At 36.4% G+C, this 24,074-nt stretch overlaps 2 protein-coding genes across 2 annotated transcripts; one reads left to right on the forward strand and one right to left on the reverse strand.

The window, feature by feature from the left end:
• Positions 1 to 1,575: 1,575 nt before the first annotated feature.
• Positions 1,576 to 23,922, forward strand: LOC116723956 (uncharacterized). Its single transcript, XM_032569194.1, has 7 exons — positions 1,576 to 2,650; positions 3,264 to 3,390; positions 16,654 to 16,718; positions 17,963 to 18,004; positions 18,827 to 18,903; positions 19,602 to 21,080; positions 21,291 to 23,922. The coding sequence occupies exons 5-7, from the start codon at positions 18,896 to 18,898 to the stop codon at positions 22,870 to 22,872; spliced, it is 3,069 nt and encodes a 1,022-aa protein (XP_032425085.1). The 5' UTR covers positions 1,576 to 2,650; positions 3,264 to 3,390; positions 16,654 to 16,718; positions 17,963 to 18,004; positions 18,827 to 18,895; the 3' UTR covers positions 22,873 to 23,922.
• LOC116724891 (uncharacterized) lies at positions 6,834 to 8,509 on the reverse strand (the record flags this gene model as incomplete). The annotated part of the gene is made up of 1 exon (XM_032570669.1): positions 6,834 to 8,509. A coding segment is annotated over one exon (1,647 nt), but the record flags the coding sequence as incomplete, so codon positions are not given.
• Positions 23,923 to 24,074: the final 152 nt, after the last annotated feature.

The following is a 24,074-nucleotide window of genomic DNA, read 5'->3' on the forward strand; positions in this document are numbered from 1 at the left end:
TAAAACTGGATATACATTTACAAACTACAAAGTGAAAGAGTTATCAGAAGAAGAATTATAACATCCTCCCATCTCCACGTAATAATTTTAATGTAGAAATTGGCTTTATTTTTCCAGCTTCCTGACAGTCTTAGAGATATAATTTAGAATATCTAACTGGGCTGCACAGTGGAGCAGTTGGTAGCACCTCCTAGGAGTCCCAGTCTGCAGTTTGCATGTTCTCTGTGAATGTTCTCTCCGAGTCACAGCTACAGTCCAAAGACATCTATATTCTCCTGAATATGTGTGTGCATGGATATTTATACTGTCTTTCTGTGTGGTGCCCTGTGATGGACTGGCGACCTTTCCAGGGTGTACCCTGCCTCTTGTCCACTGACTGATGGAGGTAGGCACCAGCAGCCCTGATGAACCTGCCTGTAGTGATAGATAATGGATGATAAAGGATAAATTGAAGTACTGGCTTTAGTGTGTTACTACAAGGCGGTGCTAAAACATACCTATAAAGAACAAGACATTACATATGAAAAACTACTGAACATAAAAACAATAAAATGTATCAAAGCTCGGTTTTTATAGTCCCAAGCTTTCAGAAATGGGATGTACCAAAGTCCTTTGTACCAGCTCTGACAGGTCCTTTCTGAGCGCTGAGTTTCTGCTGATCATAAGAAATTAAATATTTTGTTTGGAGGTTAAAGAGCAAACACATGGATAACAAGAAGTAGTGCCATATTTAATCAAGTCATGGCATGAAGTATTTCTAGATTTTGTTTGATCCTTTAAACTATTAAAGTACTTTACAACTTAATAACTGACATTCTCCAAAAGCAATGTATTTGTCTTGGATGGAAGCAGACATAATTTGTTGGGAGGAATGGTTTTGGGCATTGGGTGGGGCTGTGTCATTCCTACAGTCATCCACTAGAGGGAGCCCCAGAGCTGCTGTTCCCTGGAGGGCAGATCTGCTGGCTGGTCAGATGCACCTGCTAACCATCAGGCTCATCTACCAGACAATATGAGGAGGAGCATGCTGGGAAAATTATTATCCAAGTTCATTTAAACTATGAGTTTGTCTGAACGGTTATGTTTTCATGTTATTATTCTTTTGTGTTTTTACTAGGCTCCTTTTCTTTTAATTAACTGTTCCAGGACATGGGGACAGTGGTGACCAGAAGCTTGTGACTCGCTGAGATGATATCCGCAGAGAGACACAGGAAACAATGCCACGTCAATAGTCACACTCAGACTTAAAGAAAAGAGCTTTTATTTAAATGCTGTGTAATCAATTAGGCCACATTGCAGCTGTTTAGAGCTACAATGTGATTAGGTTATACTCTGTTTCAATAAAAGGTAGTTGAGGACTGGGAGCCGGCGGAGTTGATCCCAGACAGTTGTTTGATGGTGGCTCTCCGTGTCTAGCTTCTCTCCCCTCTTCTGCAGAAAAGCAACTTGTGTTCTTGGTTGATTCCTTGCAGGTTGGGAGCCAAAATACATCCAACAGACCAAGTCCCAAAAATGTTGAAGATTGACCTAAAAACCATCAAAAAAGAATACTAAACAGTTATTAAAAATATATTGTATTCATTAATAAATTAAAAGGCCAGTAATAGAAAATGCAATTTTAGTTTTAAGAAAATGCAAGTAACAAAAGTTTAATTACTATTGATGACTGACTAAGACAAACCTCCAGGGCCCTGTTTAAGAAAGCAGGAAAAACAAGTTCTGAGTATTAGATTGATACTCTGAATAAACCTGCCAAGCTCTGTTGTACTCAGGGTTTTAGTCTCTGAAAAGGAGATTTCAACTGGGTAACTCGATTCTGGATCAAGTCACCTCTAAATTAAGCATGAATGCGAGTAGAGACAAAGCGTTGATCAATGATAACATGATTCACCATGGCAACGGGACAAAAAAATAAGCCTGAAAGAGTGAATTTCTCGTCAATAGACTTAAGGGCATCAAAACATACTTAACAAAAAGTGCTAAAAAAAAAGTATACAAACAGCAGTACTGTTGATTCTGCAAAATAGTGAGAGTTAGCATGACACACAGAGTTATATTACCAGCAGAGGGTTAGTTTCATTATTGATGCTACACTTTATTTTATTTGTGGATTAACTACATGGGCTGTCAGGGACCTGGGGTGTCCTCCATGTGTTTAGTGCTTTCTTACAAGTTTCCACCAGAGGGGGCAATATCCACATGGATCTCCACAGGTGTGCCTTTGTGCATATTCAGATCATCGGTGATCATCAACAGAATATCAGGACTTGGCTTCCAATTCCTCGTGTCTGAGTGATGAGCCTCGTGGTAAAACCTAAGTCCCTTGCAGCCTCTTGTGATCTTTCTGACTCATTTTGAAGTCTTGCTGATTCTGTTTTTTCAGGAGCCATCCCTGCTGGCTTCCCTTGAGCTTCTGATTATCTCCTCATGTGGAAACCTTCCCTGAGTGAATCTCTGGAACCCACCACCAGTGAAACAATTACCTTCCAGATATTCTGCTCCACAGCTCGCAACATTCAAGCTCCTGAGACCTGCTTCCTCTGTGCAACCTGTCCCAATAAACATCGGCATCCTTCAGACACACTTCACTCATGGTTCTCACCCTGCATTCCCTCACTCGCTCCACTGGCTCTCATCATCTGCAGTCCAAGTAATAAACTCCACTCTTCTTAGTAAATTCCCCAGTTCAAATCTGGTTTTGGCCAAATTCTATATACAGATTTTACAAGTGATTTACCATCAGTGATAAGCAAAGCAGTCATCTCAGTATTTGATGACACTACAGTATATGATTTAATGAATATACTTTATTAATCTCCAGGGGGAAATTCACAGTAAAGTCTATCAGTGAAATTAAAACTGACTTTGAATAAAAGCTTGATTGTATATCTCAGTATACATTGAAGCTCCCAAAGTGGAGATTTTGCTCAAGAAATATTTCTAACATTTAAATATTTCTAAAACAATGGCAATTGTAATTGGCACAAATCTTTCTCTAAAAGCCAAACCTTAACTACATTTCCACATAAAGGATATATCTGTATAACAAATATAGGAGGTGAGGCTCTTTGGAACTCGTATACAGCAGACTTTCCTAGAATAAACATATCCTGCAAGTGATCTCCATAATGGGTAGTAGTACATTATTAAAGGATGTTCACTACATAAACAGCCTCATGTCATTCAAACTCTATTGTTTCAGTTGGATTATTGCTTTGTTGTTTGGTCCAATACATCATTTTATATCTCCCGCTGTGCTGAAGGGTCTGCGACTGTAAGCTGAGACATTTGTGATGCCCTCACGCTGCCGGAGTTATGTAGTCTGGGGGACAACGAGCTGGGGCCGTCAGGAGAGGAGCTGTGTCAAAGTTGTGCACAAATAACCATTTGGTGAGTAAAAACATCTAAAAATGGCTTTAATATGAATTCATTTCCTCCAAACACAACATAGTTTCTCAGCAGTGATCTGATGAAATGGACAATTATTGTTAAACACAGCTCAACCCTGAGATGTTTGGTGCTCAGCATCTGAATCCAGCAACAGTTTAAAAAATTACTGATTTTCAAGAACAATGCATCAGTGAGTTTTTGTTCATGATTTTTAGTGTTAATTGTAGCCAAAAACAAAATCATAGCTGAAGGCAATGATGTTTTCTTGTCTTTAACAGGGATCAAGAAGTGCTCCATCAGTTAGTCAAAATGTTTCACATTTATTCTTCTAGTTTGGGTCCACAGGAACTCATGTTCAGCCTTAGAGTCAAGAAAAACATAAACACAAATACTATAGCAACAATAAACAATGAACATGAGAATAACAGGCAATAAACAAGTACTGACGAACAAAAAAACTGACAGGTTATATGAGAAATATAATTTAAAAACAATATTTCTCTGAGATCCTGAGTAAATTTTGCACTTAACATTAATTTTATTGCGTAATGTGTGGGGGGGGTGAGAGAGAGATGAAGCTACTAAGTGAATGGAAGTCAATACAAAGTCCTAACCTGGGCAGAAATACAAATCTGTGAGTTCAGGTCTATTAATCAAAACAATGTTAAAATAAAACCAAATACATAAAATATACTTTTGAAAAACTAAACTAGTATTTTCACCTCAATTATTATTTACATTTATTACTTATATATGACCATATCACTGCATATATATATGCAGTAGAGTATTAAGAAACATGTCTGAATAAGTGTTAAACATTTTAATATTTCCAGTGAAATATCTGATTCTAATTCTGAGATTTATTTCTCATCATAAACTACACTTGAGAAACTCGTTTGTATCTTAGTGCTGCTTTGGTTCCTTCATCCACTTTTCTCTTCAGTTCCTCCAGTTTCTGGACTTTGCTTGTGTCTCCTTTTTCTTTTGTCTTCTCAATCAGGAAGTCCAAGTGGACATTAATAGACACTGAATCAACTTTGAGAGCAATCTCCTCCAGTCTAATGACATGTTGGTAGGCCTCATCCACAAGTTTGGATTTTTCTTCCAGAAGTTGCTTCATTTGCTTTTCGAGGTTTTCCAGATAACGTGTCTGGTCCTCAAACTTTGTTTTATTTTCACAGTCACGTTTCATCTTCGGTATTCTCTTCTCAACTCTCCTGGTTGTGTTCTTGTATATCCATGTTTGTTTAACATGAACTGATGCAGGACACTTTTTGGAACAAACAGTGCAGTGGCCTCCTCTCATCACCTCACAGAACTCAGGAAACCAGGTCTTGGTGCATCCATCTTTGTGACAGTTTTCCTTACAGATAGGACAGGTCACAGCTCCTTGATAGAAGATTAGCCACTTCTGTCCACCTTTGATACCTTCTTTAGTAACATAGGGCTCATCAACAAGTATAGTGACCTCTTTTCCCATCTCTTCTTCATGCATCTTGAGTCCTTCTTGAATCTGTTTGATTTCTGTCTCCTTCTGTTCAGTCAGTCTGATTCTGTCCAGCAGGTTTTGGATGCAGGCTGTCAGTCTGATGCGTTCATTCATCACTTCTGTTGTTATTTTCAGTTTTTGAGGTGAAACTTTTTCAACAAAGGCCGTAAACTCTCGCATTCCTTTCTCTGATATTCTATTAGCTGTTGTAAAGTACTCTGCTTCATCTGTGCGATCTTCATTCTGCTGGTTGTTGAACAAGAAATAAACTGGTTGATTGTTTTCATTTTTTGCACATCTGAGGTTTGCAGCTTCAAGAGCTTGAAGAGCATTTTTAGGTGTTCTTCCATTTGAGTGAGTGATGAGAGCCACAATGTTTTTCTCCATGTCATTTCCAAACAGAGACATCACCGAATCAAAGATGTACATCAATCTGTCACTTAGTCTGTTATCAGTTGCCTTCATCACCAGACCTACTGCATGAACTATGTGAAAACCGTTTTCTGTCTCAAACAATTTACGCATCCTGCCAGTGACTATGTCATCTTGTTTGATTCCTTTGGTGCTTCCATATCCAGGAGTATCAATGATGGTGATTGAATAGGGCAGAATTTTACCTTCACAACTACAGATCTCATATATGATCACATCTGGTGTTTCACCTTCTTGCCTATCTACGATCTGAAACCAGACCCCATCCTCAAACTGAACTCCCATTACATGGTTGAAAATAACATTGACCAAAGAGGATTTTCCTGACCCTGTTTCACCAACAAGTAAGATGGCTTTATTATTCTGCTTAGCGTCTTTTGTACCAAAAGTCACTTTGGACAGAGATGCAAACTTCTTCGTTTCTGTTTTCAGTTGATAGATCTTTGGATGTCCTGAGGAGATTAAGTCACAAGTGGAAATCAGTTTTGTCAGAGTGGGATTCTCGATCCTGCAAAAGAAAAAGCACAAACTTGCTCAAAGAACCTTTGATCTTTGGTTCATATAGGTAGAGTAACAGAAAATAAACAAAAATACAAACTGTACTTATATTTCTGATAGTTTTATGGGAGATATTGTTTATCGTGTAAGAAAAAAAATCCAAACAATTAAAGGCCTATTCAGGTAGACATGTTTTTCCTAAAGTAGTTAAAATGTTAGTTTATGCTAATACACTACAGGAAACATGCCAGTTCATCTAAAAAATTGCATTCCTATTGTTTTCTTCTAAAATGTTAAATGTTTTCTCCTTGCTCTTTAATGATTTCTCTTTCCACCCATGTACCAACTGGTTTCTCAAGATTAAAGCATTTTGTTCTGCATGCTATAAATATAACTACTTTGATGTAATGTAACACTAAGAAAGCAATGCTTGTTATCCAATGATGATTCGTTTATTTAAAGCCAAAGAAAGACAGATTCACTTTAACAAGCCAAAGTCAATTGTACAACCAAGAAAATTGATTACAAGAATTTTCTATCATATTAACACTTTTTAAACTGTAAAGAACCACAGTTTAAAGCATTTAACAAGTTCTGACTTGGTTGGTCAGATCAGACCAAATGCTGTACAAATATCTTAACCAACTTCAACTTCAAGCTCAATGATGTTTTAATGCATTCAACAGTTCTCTATCCCTTTAAATAACATCACATGTATCTTTTCATGTTGAGGTTTTTTACTGTAATCCAATAGGTTTAGGTATTCCACTGGGAAAAGCTACTAGAAAATATATTAATTAATTAAAATGTGTATATTTACAGAAATAAAGTAGCTTAAATTTATCTGTTAAGGAAACAATTTCCTTATGTTGTAAAAACTAAACTTACACTTTTTAGGTTTAGTCATTTACTCTCCATCTGGAAAGTATAGAAAGCTCTTCACTTTATCCACATTGTTGTTGCAGCCTTTTTCCAAATACTATTAGTTTCTTTCCTAACCCAGGGTTGTGCATTGATGTGCAAGGTATCTTAGTGTTTCTCTGATGTTCATTACATTGTGTCTGTTATTTTACCCCACACATACTGCAGTGCTAATTTAGTTCCTTCATCCTGTCTGCTCTTCATCTCCTCCAGTTTCTGCACCTTTGCTCCATCTCCCTTTTCTTTCAGCTTCTCAATCAGAAAGTCCAAGTACAAAAATGTAGAAACTGAATCAACCTTCAGGGCGATCTGCTCCAGTCGAACAACGTGTCTGAAGGCTTCATCGACAAGTTGGGACTTCTGTGTTGAAAGTTCCTTCATGTCCTTTTCCATGTGTTTTAAAAGGCTTACCTTCTTCTCGCAATCTGCCTTGTTCTTCATATACTTCTCTTCCATAGCTTTCATAGTCCACTGAACTCTCCTGGTCTTGTTGACATATCTCCAGGCCTCTCTTACATGAGCCGATGCAGGACATTTCCCAGTGCAGACAGTGCAGCGGCCTTCTTGAATGACTTCGCAGTAGGATGGACTCAGAGCAAGTGTACATCCAGGATAGTGACAGTTTTCCTCACAGACTGTGCAGCACATAGCTTTTTCAAAAAAACTAAGCATAAACAGCTTTCTGCTTTTAGTAGGTTCCTTCACCTTGTAGACCCCCACAATTTCTACAGTGAAGTTTTCATTCCTACTCATCTCCTCTGAATGTTTCTTTAGAGCCTCTTGGATTGCATTGATTTCCTTCTGTTTCTGTTCAGTCAGTTGGATTCTGGCCTGGAGGTTTTGGACAGAGGCCATCAGGCTGATGCGCTCATTCAAAACTTGAGCAGTGGTCATCAGTCTTTTAGGTGCAGTGTTTTGCAGGAATTCTGTGAGTGCTCTCATTCCTTTGTCTGAAATTTTGTCTGCTATTTGCAGGAATTCTGCATCTTCTTCTTCTGTTCGGTCTTCATTCTGGCAGTTATCAAACAGAAAGTAAACAGGCTGGTTCTTTTCATTTTTGGCACATTTAATTTTTGTTTGTTCAAGGGCTTCAATGGCATTTCTGGGTCTCTGTCCATCTGAGTGAGTGAGAAGAGCAACAATGTTGTTCTCTAGGTTTCTTCCAAAAAGAGACATCACTGAGTTCAGGACATACGATAATCTGTCATTAACACGATTATCTGTAGCCTTCATCACCAAACCCACTGCATGAATCTCATAAACTCCATCTTCTGATCGAAACAAGTCAAACAATCTGTGACTGACATTTGCATCATATTCAATCCCTCTGGTGTCTCCAAATCCAGGAGTATCGATGATGGTCAGGGAGAACGGCATAGTTTTACCTTCAAAACCAAAAATCTCGTACACGATCACGTCTGTTGTCTGACTGTCAGACTGATTCCTCCCGTCCTCCTCTACAATCTGAAACCAGATTTTATCCTCCCACTTGACTCCCATGGCGTAGTTGACCATAGTGTTGATCAGGGTTGATTTTCCAGCCCCTGATTCTCCAACAAATAAGATAGTTTTGTTTATCTTGTTGATGTTTTTTTTACCAAAAGTGATTTGAGTCAGGGATTCGAGCTCTGTTTTTTCTACGTTTAGCTGGTAGATAGCAGGAGTTCCTGAATAGATCTGATGACTTTTAGAGATGATGTCCTTGTATTTCTGACAGACATTCCTGTAGAAAAAAATCCATAATTTACCCTTTATAGATTTAAGATGTGTAGATATTGGGGTTTTATTTCATGCAGAAATATACTAGTAGGCCCAAAGTTGTTCATACCCCTGGCAGATTTAGGTTAAAACAATCTTTTAATTTGACCAATGGGTTTCTTTTGAATAGAAGTTATAATAATGTTCTGGATGGTCTAGTCAGATTTCTAACCTGAATAAAAACCATCAGAATACTATAGAAAATTGCTTCACTGTCAGAAGGGTTTGACTGCCACAATGCCAATAATTATGGCAGGAAAATAAGTTAGATACCAAAAAGAAATTGTAACATTTTTGTTGATTAACTTTATTCAAATTTCATATTTTATTAATTTCTTCAGAACATTTTTTCTGCTCCATAAAAGGTTTTATAATTCTTGATTCCTTGAGGCAAAACACTCAGTGGCTGCATGGCACCTCAGGAGACAGGTTTTGTTCTGTATGACCTAAATGCTTCAGTGGCTCTGAGCAAGATTTTCTATTGGTTTCCTACTTATGTGCTAATTTATAAACTGTTATAATCTGAAAAGTTCAATAAAGTAGGGCATTTTGGCATTCTTGTTGACACTGGAAGCGATGGCTTAAATGTAACCTTTAATACTATTTTAAATTTGATTGTCTTTCCTCAATGTATCTGCAGAACTACCCACTCCTGTCTCGGTACTCTGGATCTTGTGCTGGCATATGGACCTGAATGTAACAGCATTTCCTTAAAACCCTTTACTGTCTCTTCATTTATCAATTTTTGAGTTAATCTATGGTAGATCTTGATGATTGGATCAATCATAAGACAATGCTGTTACAACTTGTAAAGAATTTGTTCCATTTTAAATTTCCTCAGTATCTCAGAACCACCAGCAGATGGCAGCAATTTCATTTCTACTGTTTCACAAGTTGATATTTTTGTTTACAGTTTTACACCCTTGTTGTGTGGCACTAGATCATGAAACCCTTTTGACAAAAAAGGTAATTATCCAAAGGTGGCTCCACTTAAGGGTGACTGATAAAATAAGCCACCTTGTTGACAAGTATGAATGAGCATATAATTAAATTTGCTGATTCTTAAACAGCAGCTCAGCTCATATTTATGTGGGCTTCATTATTTTTCTACATAATGAAGCACTTAGTTTTTTTATTCCAAAAAAATCTCACCAGATTTGAGTACAAAAAATAAATTTTATTTTTGCTTTGATTTCACTGTCTTTAAAACACTTACAATGTAAATATGTGGGTGCTGTGGTGGTGGAGGGGTCAAGCACAAGCTGGAGACCTTTGGTGCATGTCTTCCCTCTCGATCATTACCTACTTTCCTGTCTGAGAACTTTCAAGTAAAGGCCACTAGAGCCCAAAAAACCTTAAAAAATGTAATTGTGTGGGAGCAGCGGCCCAGGAGTAAAGCATGAGACCCAAATACAGAGGCCTTGGTCCTCACCGAGGTCATCACAGGTTCAAGTCTCAGCTTGTTGACCTTTGCTGCATGTTTTCCCTGCACTCACAACTCGCATTCCTGTTTTAAAACTCTCAAACGAAGGTCACCAGAGCCAGGCAAAAGCTAACTCATCAGAGAGAAAGGCGGGGGACAACCCTGAGCTGACCTGAAGGTAACAGTCTAAACTGTTTGTGTCCAGGATGTGTGGGGTCTGCAGAGATGCTAACTGCCCTGTTCCTGACTCATGACCTGTCCTGGATGGAGGGAAGGTCAGCCTGGGATAGCTTCTCTGCAGACCTCATTGTTTGTTGCAGTCTGGACCCGTCTGGTTTTGTGGATGAGCCTAAACACACGTCTTCTGTGCCAACTCAATTATGGTTGAAAATGAAAAACAAGAAGGTGTACACTGATTTTCTCCTAAAAGTGAAAAACTGCTGAAACATTAATGCCTGAAGTAGCTAAAGTGTATCCTGAACTTAACAACACACCCCAAATATGACATCGTTTATGTTGATTCAATTATGTTTGATTGAAAACTGTTAGCACTCTGGTAAAGTTAAGCTACAAAATTATTAGTTGGGCCTAATACAACTCAAAAACACCAGTTTGGGAACACACTGGAAGACAACATTGCCACCCAGATCCAGTTAAATGAGCAGAAAATATTTGCTATACTATGTTGAAATGGAAATACTTTTCAAATTAATGTGGTTTGATCATTTTTTTTCACTGGTAGTTTCAGTCAATGCATTTATTTGTTTCATCATGGAACAGCAAACTCAATTAGGTGAGAGGCTATTAGACAATTACTTAAAATATGGGAAAGTCAACCGAGAATTTGCTTTACCCATTTTTTAGCATAAAAACAGTTTGCTTAATCTGCAGAATTCCTAAATTAGTTGACCTTACTTTAAGTGTGTTTGCCTAATACATAAAAAGAATATGCAAAGAAAATAATAAAAAGTTATTGAATAAGTTGATCTGTGTAGTTGGCACAAAGGCGGTCAGAAACTGGAAGAATCTGGCTATCTTTACTGCATCAACATAAATATTCTGCAGGTATTTACATTGTCTGACTCCTACTAACACCTGCTGTGGCACTGTCTGAGACTAATGTTGCAAACTCCATAATCTAGATCCCATCTGAGACTTTATATTTTACTTATTTGTGTCTGTTTTAAATTAAAGAGCTTTTCTTTTTTAAACAGGCAGTGCATATGGTTGGCAAACTAGAATTTATTCCCCTTTTAACTAATGGTGGATAAAGTTGTGCACAAAAAGCTACAGGATAAATGTTTTGACCTCAAAATTTTTCTAAATTTACAGAAGTTGATTTTTTCTCTTATTTTTACTTATTTTCCTTTTACTACACATAAACAAGAAGTTAACATTTGAAATATGCTACAAATTTTAAAACTTTTCCTTGGTTTGATCAGTACAGATTTAAACTATTTGTAAAAAATAAATGTTTTTCCTACTTACATTTTTTGCATGATGATGAAGTTGATGTTCGCTCCAGTCAGGTTGTTTTGTGACTAACCAAAGACAAATAGCAAAGTTATTATTACTGTTATTTCTCAAATTTTGTTTTTATGTTTGAGTGTAGTTAATGTCATGTCAGGCACATTGTTTATTACTTACCAGACCTAATCTCTTAAAAAGTAATTGATGTGCAATATTTAGGAGAGAATTATAATGGAGGAAGTACAACTGCCATAAGGGGACATCTTTGTTGTATTTTCAACTCATGTAACCATCTATTCATGTTCAACTAATTGTTAAACAGTTGTTTAATTTAAGTAATTATTTAAAAATGTGCACATAACAAGTAAATGTCTCAGTTTATAATCTAACCTTCAACATTCAGGTTCTAACATTAGGAAGTTTTCCTACCTGTGCAGTGAGTCACACAACTACTCTTCACAATATTCAGTGAGGCTGTCAAGGCAGGAAGAGTAAAGCGAAATCAGCATTCAGAGTTTTATATTCTGTGAGAGGAGGAGGAAACGCCGGTCACATGATTTCACTGAAGCTTTAGTGTTTGACTGCATCTGAACTAAGCTGGAAGCTTTCTTTTGTTACACTGTCTGATTGATGAAGTCTGTGCTAAACTGCATTACTGCTAAATAAACTAAGTCCAGTGTCTCATTCTTCATATTTCAGTATATGAATATTTAATGCCATCAGTAAGTGAAATAAACACTTAAATTTCAATTTATTTCAAGTTTCTGGTTTTAAGTTAAACAAAGTGCCTTTGATTTTAATATAAAACATAACATTTAATTTATTTTTTCATGACAGCGTTCATAGATTTCTCAAGACAAACACCTAAATATTTTTAAAAATCAATGCAGCCTGATTTCCACCTTTACTCTCTCAATTTAAGAATATCATACATTTAGTATGTACTATCCCAGTTATACTAACATATAATAGTATTTTAAACTTTTAGAACAATCGACTGTCTCCAGTCAGTCGAGGTTGGTGCTGCAAGTCTGGGAAACTGAGTTAAAGTTTAGATTTATTATCCATAGCAATTTGTTTTATTTCATAAAAAATGCTAAAATGACTACAAATATGTTGCTCAGCAGGAGTTTTTTCTTACACGGGAACAAAATGTTATCACTTCAGGAAACTGAAATATTTTCATAGCAGCTTTATAGATTTTACCCTCATTGGTTTGTTTGTTTCATTCACAACCACTGATCTGAATCTGCTGTTATGGTTGGTGTAGGCTGTGTTCAGATAAAGCTTTTTAAAATGAACAGCATGGTATACACGGTTTCACTGTTGGACATTCAACCTTTTAATATGCATTGAACAATTGTTATCTGAAGAAAGATCTAGAAGCCTTGTACTACAGATCATGACTCATTGTGATATATTTTATTTGTGGCTAACATTTATTAGAAGTCTAGTTTGCTTTAACAAATATTGGAAAAATATTTATTGAAGTTACAAGGATGTGTGAAGACACACCTTACAATAAAATGTTTTATGTTACATTCTGTGATTTCAGCATATACTTGGTGCTCAGAGCATCTTTAGGTTTCATACTCTGCTATACACATATTCCAAAAACTGTTTATGGTGAATGAGAAGACAAGCCAACATGCTGACAGGTTTAAGAGTATTTGGAAGGTGAGGTTTCATTACATTAGGGTGCTTCATAAAAGTAATGCTTGTGTATTTTTTCCAGTGAAAATAAGAGTTCACAACCTGTTAATTTTCATCAACTTTGGTAACTGCAAACACTATTTTGTATTTATTTACATATATTTCATGACCTGTCATTGCATATCTAACATATGGAGAAGCTGGTTGTCTGCATGCTTTAAGGCAGCTTTGCTCTACAGAAGGACACCTGAAGATGTTTTCATGACTGCTTGTTTGGCTTTGCTACATCATTGCCAAAACTTTGCAAATTATATTTTATGTCTGCTTTTAATTCACAGAGCTTAACATTTTTTCACTTTCGTGAAGAGAAACTAAAAGTATTTTTAAGATACCCTCATAGCTTTAACATGATTACAGTATTTTTTGTCTGCAAAATCAGACGATTGTTTCATTGAGAACCACTGTACTGAAACCTCTAGTTCTGCTTGGTCTCAGCTTTTTTCAGATAAGACCTTTTACAATGCACAGTATGTCACGCAACACATGCCACTTCTCCAACTGTCTTAAGCTAATTTATTCATGAAAATATGATACTATAACATTTAATTTCCCATTCAGAGATGTTCATTGCATAGTGCTTGAAATCTGTCTTGGGTCAGAACCATCAGAAGTGTCAGGATTCTCAGTAGTGCTGCTGAAAACAGATCAGTTAACAGGACTATCTGTTCAGTCTGTTTGGAGACGAATGATGAGTTTTGTTTTTAAAAGAATTTTACATTCCATGCTGATAAGTAGTTGAAAGAAATCTTCCTGCAGATATGTCAGTTATGAGGAAAGGGAGATCTTTGACAGCAATACAATGTTATCCTTTTCACAGAATCAATACTATCTTTACATTTATCTCACACAAACCTCAGTATGGTTGGTCTCAGGTGTGTTTAGATGACTGATTTTAAAATGCACGGCATGGCACGGTGCAACGTGTAATTTCTCCAACATTTGAAGCATTAATTATGTATGATTAAATATTTTAGAAAATGTATTTATTGCATGCATTTTTAATCTAAAGATGGCAATAGTTAACCTCAGCTTTAATTTCTTATTGTCCTCCTAAAAGAACTCAAGTCACTGGCGTGCACAATACAATGACTTTTTTTATTGTACACTTCATGGTTTTTCTCTTTTTAAAAATCGCCTGTTCTCAGCCTCCTTCTTTACTTTCTATTTTATTTTCCAGGTTTGATGTTAGTTTGTGTTGAATTGGAGAATTAAACACTGCAGTTATTCATTGGAAGTTATCGCCTCCATTCCAGTATTAAGGTAATCCTTAATATGACCTTAGTATGTAAGATTCACTGTTATATTTATTTATAGCAATCTTCCAGAGGTAATAACTTGTCCTTAAGGTATCTGTTAGTGAAAATCTGTCCATGATCAAATAGTTTGTTAAACTACTACTAAGACTCAAACTAGGTCTACATAGTTTGTGTAGCTGTAACTAGGGTTGAGCTTTTCAGTAAAAACAGCAAGTGGCCCTGGCAAAAAACAAAGGATGTGGAGAACCATCTCACCTACACTGATATACATATGGTGATGCTGTGGGCTTGTTTTTCTTCCAAACAATTAAAGAAACTTGTTAAACTGAACATAATATATACTATCGACTACCAAGACATTAGGGATAAATATCTGGTATTAGGGATAATACCCTATCTGGTTATGGCAGAAAATAAAAAATGGTTCATTAGAGAAAGGTAATAGGTGACAAGGGGGGCTAAACTAAACCGATCACTGTCATGTCCTGACTCAATATGTAAGGTAGTTCTGTATCAGCTGACCTGTGAAACTGTAAACTTGTGATTGAACTTGAGAGATTGATGCAGTGAGAACAAGTGGTGTATGGAGACACCTGGATAAAACTGAGACCAAATCTGTGTTGGTTTTCTCAGCATGAATGCACAGAGGATTTCTACACTAAAGCGTTCAAGGACATGACAGACCACAGGACATCAGCACTGCTGAACTAAGCTCTTCTATAGCAGATAAGCTTGAAAATAGAACAAACCCAATAAGGTTAGCATATATGCAATCACAGATATGCTAACCTTTTTTAAAAATTTCAGTACTATCCTTTAGTGTTGCAATAGCAGACTAACTGAATTTTGAAAGGTCACATATGCGCGGGATGATTATTTGATGAAATGCCAGGAGAATGTATCTCAATCATTTGATTTAAAATCTTACCTTAGTGAAATCGCTTTGGTTACTTCATATTTATCAAAGTGGTGGCTATATATTAAAATACAAGTATGATCCAGTAATGTAAAGATTGCAAGGATAGGTATTGGCTCCTTTATTAATCAGTCTTAGTATCAGTGATCTTTCTGATTATTATATCTAATAATTATTATTAGATATAATTATTCAAGTCACTATTTTGATAATTTTGTAGAAATCTGTCTTCAGTGAGTTTGTTCTGTAAATTTTGATGTCAAAAGGTCAAATTCTGCTGCTCATGACTAAAGCAAAAAACAGGTGTTATATAATATACTGTATAAATATATGATTAATCAAATACATGACTTTATTCCCAATATTTAAAAAATCCTATAGTGCCTGTGACCACTAGAGGGGCAAAGATTATATGCAAGTTAAAAGTACTGAAATAGCAGAATTTAACTTAATTTATAGGTTGTAGATGAAACTCAATTTCCATTTCCACTTTCTTCTATTTATCCAGAGTCAGGTCGCAGGGGAAGCAGGCTAACAAGGGAGACCAGACATTCCTCTCTGCAGCCACTTGGGGCATCTCCTCGGGGAAATCTCAAGTTTCTGATATTAAGTATCAGTTTAAACTTATGCTTAATATAATAACTCAGAAATAAAAGGTATTAACATTTGAGCAAATATAGAAATTATATAATACATGGGGAAAATAGTTAACATGGTGAGCTAAAAGTCCTGTAAAATATATTTTACTTGATTCTCAGTTTCACTTCCTATGATTTCATAAGTAGTTCAATCAGTCCAGCCTGCAGGGATTTAAACTTGAAGACAGAAGGAAGACAGAAGACAGGAAGCAGTGATGATTAGTGTGCGCCAGGCTAACCATAGATAGCATGAGGAACATGTTTAATATAACTTCAGGTACCAGATGCTCTGACACCAACTTGATGAACCATCAATAAAAACAAGAAAACTGTCACATGCAATTGACTCAAATATATTTCCTCTTTAACACCACCCCAGATAACCGTACTAGAAAATACTCAAAACATATTGGTAATGGTACTATATGATGGTGGTAGTTTATTATTTTATGTATTTCTGTATTTTCCCATTTGACTCTAAACCTGTGGATTTTCATGGTCAACTGTGATGGTCATAAGAAAACACATCTGCTTTAAATTCATACATTTCGCATACATCAAGTGCTTAGGGGGGTTATTTTTCCATTTTGACTTCTTGATTTACTAAATAAACAGATGGTAAAATCTTTGATGTGCTTTTTATTCTTAAAGTTTGACAGAAATAATTTTATAAAATGGTAAAGACCTGATCAACAATGTTTACCTGTGTCTTTAAAAACATGTGACCTGTCTGTCTCCTCCCACAGACATTAAAAAGTCTGAACACAGCTCATTCTTTCACTGACGCCATCAGATTCCTGAGCCACAACAGGTAAGATCATTTCTGGGTCAATAGTTATCAGCTGTGACCACGACCTTTCTGACACATTTAATTAAACAAATTAAATGCTGAACAATGAAATATTTCAGTTATTTAAACAGTTTTTCTGTGGAAAAAAAGGAACTGGGTGTTTTTGTCATGTTTATATTTTTCCATCCATCCATCCATTTTCTAACACTGTGTCCCTAGTGGGGTCAGGAGGAGCTGCTGTCTCTCCAGCTAACGTTCCAGGTGAGAGGCGGGGTCACCTGGACAGGTCGCCAGGCTGTCGCAGGGCAACAGAGACAGACAGGACACACAACCACACACACACCTAGGGATAATTTAGAAAGATCAATTAACCTGGCAGTCATGTTTTTGGACTGTGGGAGGAAACCGGAGAACCAGAGAGAACCCAGCATGCACAGGGAGAACATACAAACTCCGTGCAGAAAGACCCCTGGCCAGGAATCAAACCCAGAACCTTCTTGCTGCAAGGCAACAGCTCTACCAACTGCACCACTGTGCAGCCCTTTTATATTTTCATTATATTTTAAATTTAAATTTAAGCTTTGAGCTAACCTGTATATTCAACCTAGAAAAATGCATGTGCCTCATCTCATATTTCATATCTGCAGCTTTCTGTTTGTCTTCTATGTTCACCTGAACAGCTGCTACTCATACTTGAGTCCTTTGTATTCTTTTAATGCAGATTTCTAGCAATCAGGTCACAGATCTGATTATGCAACTGTACACATATATATAAAATATTCCATTTCTTGAGTAAATCATATTTCTCTGATATAGTTTGCTCAACAATAAATGACTTATGCTCTGAAAATCCATCCATGTTTATGTATTTTCATGTTAAAATGAGGATACAGCGCTTCATACACAGCAACAGCCTGACATGTTGATTGTGTCAAATACGTTAAATCTTTTGAAGTCCAGAAATCATTTTAATCCAAATTATTAAGCCAAAACTTGTAATTTTTTGTTCAGAATAAAAACTTGATAAATGTAGAAAACCTTCTAGTAGAAAGTGTTTTACATAAAGAAGATACTTCTTCACTTTGCAGCACAGATAAAGCGCTCGTTCATCTGTTGAGGATGAGTTTATGAAAGAATCTCAACACTTTTATTGTACTTGTGTTTTTTTATTTGTATCTCTGGATCACAAACATCCACAGATTTATACTGGGAGAAACTCCAGATCTAGATTCCTTCCTGATACTGATGTTTCTTATTTCTTTCAGCTTTGAAGAGTTTCTGGATCTTCTCCAGACCTCACATTCTGTGTAAGAAATATTTATCCATGTTTGATCACTTCTGCTCTGTTTTTTGTGACTGAATCAGATAATTCTGACCTAAAAATGGGTGTAGCAGACCAATACAAGTCAGTGTTTTGGAAAGATAGCCCACAGATAAAAATATAATTAAAATAAAACAAATAAAAGACAGAAAAGGAAAATAAATTAGACAATTAAAATAAATGCATTAATGTGAAAGAAAAGCAAATTTGAATAAGAAAGTATCATTGCATCATAATCCAGTTTTATTGTTCTTCCATCCATAGCAAGTAATGTCACTCATCATCCTCCACATTCTGCTGGTGGCTTTCTGCTCCACCTTATTCATTTTTATCTATTCTATTATTATTATTATCTACTGTATTTTTTCTGTCAGCCTTCCTTTCCATATATGTCTCTCACTGATTGCTCTTCTGGTTCAGGAACTCCTCAATGTTCCTGGTAATCCAGAGATTATTAGTAAAGAAATCAGGAACAACCATTGTCCTCTGCTAGCTTCCACTCTATAATCATAATGTATTATAGACCCAGTCTGTTTTGATGGTAGACTTGCTGTCATTCGTTCCACCTTTTACACATTTGTAAATATGTTCAGATGATACGGTTGAAGTGTTGCTCCCACAAAGGCTACTGCAGTTTTTTTCTACAGATACAAAGACAATATAAATCATATTTCAAAAGATTTGTTTAAAAAGCTCCCCTAACTGCAATGTTATGGGCACGGTTAGAAGAAAATAATTTCTTTTTTGATGAGTATTTCTACTGTTTAGTTTTTGATAATTGAAGAAGCAATGTAAATGTGTTTTCCAGAAATGTTATCCAGATACTATATCCTCATCTTCTGACAGATCATCACTGAAATTAATAAAAGATAACAACATGGATATGTGAGTAAATTAAAAATCTTCTCCTATGTAATGCATAAAAAAACATACAGATTACTGCAGATTTTTTATACCTTAATGTTAAGCTTGCAAAGTAAATATTTAGCTTAGTAAATAAATATTTACTCTGAAACTGTAACATTTATTAATTAATAAATAACATGGTGAAAGTAAGACTGGCTAAATAACCTTAATTGTTATTAACTTTTGACTGTGTAACTTTGAAAACACCCCACAACAGCTGACTGGTTGTCCAAGGACATTCTGATAGATTTCATGAATTGACATTTTATTTCTCTACATTTTTTTCAGCTGCTTTGTAATAATTAACTATGCACTTAACTTGTAACTAAATTTCCATTGTGTCTGTCACCCATGAGTCACTATCTGATGCGTTTCATGGAATATAAAGTTTTATTCTGAGGAAAACTACTTTACATGTTAACAACAGAGTGAGTTCCAAGTCAAAACAGACACATTCAGGGAACCATCTCCTGCTGGACACGGGATTTTCTTGATAGTTATCGAGAAAAGACTGAAACCTAACCTGAAAATCAGCCAGAATAAGATTTCTCATTTAGGAAATTGCTCTCAGGGGAAAATAAATAGCTTGTCAAGAGTAAAACTGAGTACAGAAATAAGTGAAACATGTAATGATAAAATAATCTGATTTTTTTATTTAAACTGTTTGCTTTCCACAGTGGTTTGATCAGCGTAGGATGCCCTACAGTCCGCCGATTGAAAACTAAGAAACAGCCATTTGGAACGCTGACCAGAGTGACTGTAGGAGAAAAAGATGTGAAGAAGATAAATAAAACCATATTACTTGTTGGAGAAGCTGGGACAGGAAAATCTGCTCTGATCAATGCTCTGGTTAATTACACCATGGGAGTGAGGTTTGAGGATGAAGTCTGGTTTCAGGTTGTGGAGGAAGAGGAGAATGGCCAAACATCAGATGTGATTGTGTATGACATCTTTAATTTTAAAGATAAACCTCTGCCCTACTCTCTGACCATCATTGATACTCCTGGATGTGGAAGCCATAGAGGGATGGACCGTGATGTGACTGTAAGTCAGAGACTGTTTGACTTATTTCGATCAGAAGATGGAGTTCATGAGATCCATGCAGTGGCAATGGTGATGAAGGCTACTGAGAATCAGTTTAGTGATTCTCTGAGTTACATATTTGAGTCAATGATCCCTCTTTTTGGGAAAGGCCTTCAAAACATCACTGTGGCTCTGATCACACACTCAGATGGAACGATACCTAAGGTTGCTCTTCAAGCCCTTAAAGATGCAGAGACTCCATGTGTAAAAGACATGAACAGCCAGCCTATTCACTTTACATTCAATAACTGTCAGAATGAGTCTCGAACAGAGGAAACTAGCTTAGATCTGGAAAAAGCATGGAGAGTGACAGAGGCAGGGATGAGTCAGTTCATGTTTTTTCTTAAAAAGGCTTCACCTCAGCAGCTGCAGGTGAAGTTTGGGTTTAAGTCACAAATCAGACTTGCAGCCTCTATCCAAAATCTAGAGGAGAAAATCAAGCTAAATGAACTGAAGCAGAAAGAAAATAGGCAGCTTCAAGAAGCTCTGAAGAAACTCAAACAGAATAAAAATGAAAACATTATCGAAGTAGACGAAGTCTGCATTGAACAAGAATCTATTGGTGGTGAGATGTCCTTCTTAAAATCAGCTGTCTGCTGCACCGTCTGTAAGGAGAACTGCCACTATCCAGGATGTACGATGGCCCTGAGCCCTGAAGAGTGTGAGGTCATGCATTATAGCCACTGCACTGTTTGCACTGGTAAATGTCCTGTATCAACACATGTTAAAGCCAACTGGAGGTATGTGGCCAAGACAAAAAAGGTGCAGAAAACCAAAGAGGAATATAAAAAGATGTACAAGAAAGCATCAAAATATAAGATAAAGCTTCTTGAGATTCTGGAAAAGGAGATTGAAAGTCTAAAATCAGAGAAGACACAATTCATAGAAAACTCCTTCAAAAAAGTTGTAAGCTTGGATCAGACTGTGCTTAAAGTTTGCTCCATTTCCACCAACATAAGTTTGGACTTCCTGATTGAGAAGATGGAAGAAAAAGGAGACTCAGAGAAGCAACAGAAACTGCAGGAGGTGGACCAGCAGATGGATGAAGGGGTCAAAGCCTTGCTCAACTGCAAGTATGATCAATTAGCATTTATTATGAGTTCATTTAACAAGAAGTCCTTTATACAGTCCTGTAAATTATTTATTGCCTTATATTATGAATTTTTGTTTAAGATTTTAAAAACTACATATAGAGAACCTGAGAAAATGTTTTTGTATGATGTAAATTTTGAATAGAACCAACTTATTTTTAAATATTTAAAATAAATGTGCTTTCTTTGCAGCAACAACTCTCCACAAGAAATCTTTCCCAGCAGAGACCTGATTCGTTCTGGATCCCCTGAAGTCTACCAGCTCAAAACAAAGAAAAAAATCTTTGGAACCCTGACCAGCCTGACTGTAGGGACAAAAAACCGCAACAAACCAAATAAAACCATCCTGCTTGTTGGTGAAACAGGAGCAGGGAAATCTACTCTGATAAACGCCCTGGTCAACTACGCCATGGGAGTGACATTTGAAGATAAAGTCTGGTTTCAGATAGTAGAAGATGAGAACAGAAGTCAGACAGAAAGCCAGACATCAGATGTGATTGTGTACCAGCTCTTTGGTTTTGAAGGTAAAACTCTGCCCTACTCTCTGACCATCATCGATACTCCTGGATATGGAGACACTAGAGGGATTGAACATGATGTCATTGTCAGTGAAAGATTATTTGAATTGTTTCGATCAGAAAATGGTATTCACGAACTTCATGCGGTGGGTCTGGTGGTGAAGTCGAGCGTGAATCGTCTGAGTGACCGACTGAAGTACATCTTTGATTCAGTGATGTCTCTTTTTGGAAAAGACATTGAGAAAAACATTGTAGCTCTGGTCACTCACTCCAATGGAAGAAGACCAAAGGACTTGCTTCAAGCTCTCAATGCTGCCAAGATTAAATGTGCCAGAGATGAGAAGAAGCAACCTGTTTACTTCCTTTTCAATAACTGCCAACACGAAGAACGAATAGAGGAAGAGCATCATAAAAATGCTGATAAAATAGCAATGGGAGGTCTGAGTGGCTTTACTGCCTTTCTGGAAAAAACTGCACCCCGAAAACTAGACATGACTTTAGATGTTCTCAATGAACGGATCAGATTGTCCGCCTGCATCCAGAACCTGCAGGAAAGAATCCGTCTGTCTGAGCTGAAAGAGGCAGAAACTAAACAGATTAAAGAAGCTCTGGAGATACATGAAAATAACAAAACTAATGAGAAGGTCACTGTAGAATTTGATGAAGCCTACAAAGGCAAAGAAGCCATCGAAGGAGACATTTGGCTGATGATTTTAGTAAAAGGGGCAGTATGTTGTACGATCTGTGAGGAGAACTGTCACTATCCTGGATGTTCAAGCTCTAGAAAGCCCGAGGACTGTGAGGTGATGAAAGATGGCCGGTGCACTGTGTGTACTTTAAAGTGTCCTGCATCTGCTCATGTGAAAGGGAAGTGGAGATATGTTAACAAGACAAAAAGGGTTCAGAGAAGCCTGGATGAGATTAAAAGAAAATCAAAACAAGAAAAAGGTTTGAATTTTTTGGGTAATCTTGAGGAAGACTTGAAAAAGCTGAAAGCAGAAAAGTCGCAGCTGCTGGAAGAAGCTCTCCAACATATTGACAATTTGGGGCAGATTGCTTTGAAAGTTAATTCAGTGTCCACATTTGTCCCATATGACTTTTTGATTGAAAAGCTGGATGAAAGAGGAGAAGCCAATAAAATTCGGAAACTGGAGGAGATGAAAAACAAAGAGGATGAAGGAACCAGAACAATCGTTCTGTCTATGTGGGGTAAATTGAAAGCAGCTACCAAAAAAATTCAAAAGGGCTTCAAGTAGCAAATCTGGTATCAGCTAAATGGGATCCTTTAAGAGTGCATCTTTGAATTAATGCACTTGTTGCTTGGATGAATGCCCGGGATCAATTTCTCATTTCATATCAATTGTTTGTCATGTAAGCTGTGTTACATACTTTTAAATAGACTTCAGTTTAAACACATGCAGGCACATAAAACACAGGTCTACACATTCCTAATGTTAAATTCTCAGTGCAATACCACAAGAAAATAAAAAATGCCAATGCCATCAGAATAACAAACCACTGTTGACATGAGGTACCAGCCAATGCAAAGCAAGGTCGGGTTTCAGAATTGATCATTTTCCAATTTCCTTCCATTGAACTAAATCTTACCCTGTTCATAAACCAAACAAAAGATTTATGTTAACAACATAAAGGTATCTGTTTAAAAAAATCATTTTTGTTTCTCTTTATTTAGGTTTCTATTAATACAAAATAAGACATCAAATAATTTAAAAAAAACCTTTATGAAAATCCAAAATACTAAAAAACATCCCACTTGTCCTTACGCTCCCACTGTAACTTCCTTAACATGTTCATTATAGCACATGAGCTTTAGCAATGTAATTACATGACTGATCTGCTTTCCATACTCGATTATATGTTTAGTGTCCTTGCAATTTATCATAATTTGATGACAATTCACAAACAGCTGGAGAAGCACAGTTTTGTATTCTTCTGGCTGAGTTTGATGATTATATTACATATGATGTAAATGTTCATATGATTGTATTGCCTCATAACATCAGCACCATGATAATGGTTTTGAGTACATGGACTGTTGTACTCTTCTTGACTTTCAACTGTTTTGTTACAAAATACATTATGGTTTTTACTTATATTTAATACTTCAATTTCCTAATAAACTATTATTCTTAGAGATGCATTGGAATCATAAGTCATTATTAGATCTTTGTATGTTTGACATTATGTTCCAATTTTACTATATTTTCTTCTATTTGTAATCATTTGATGTAAATTCTGTGAAACATGAATGGAAATCTGATTAATAAATTTCTGAGAAAAGCTTTGTTCTGGTCATTTGTTTTACCTTGAAACAAAGTCTAGACAAAAACATTAAATACAGGATGTAATTTGCCTTCATTTTAAAGGGGCAGTATTATGTAAAATTGACTGTGTTGAGCAGTACATCGTGTTTTAATATTCTCTCATGAAAAACATA

The sequence above is a fragment of the Xiphophorus hellerii genome, chromosome 8 (assembly GCF_003331165.1).
Source record: "Xiphophorus hellerii strain 12219 chromosome 8, Xiphophorus_hellerii-4.1, whole genome shotgun sequence".
NCBI classification, from domain to species: domain Eukaryota; kingdom Metazoa; phylum Chordata; class Actinopteri; order Cyprinodontiformes; family Poeciliidae; genus Xiphophorus; species Xiphophorus hellerii.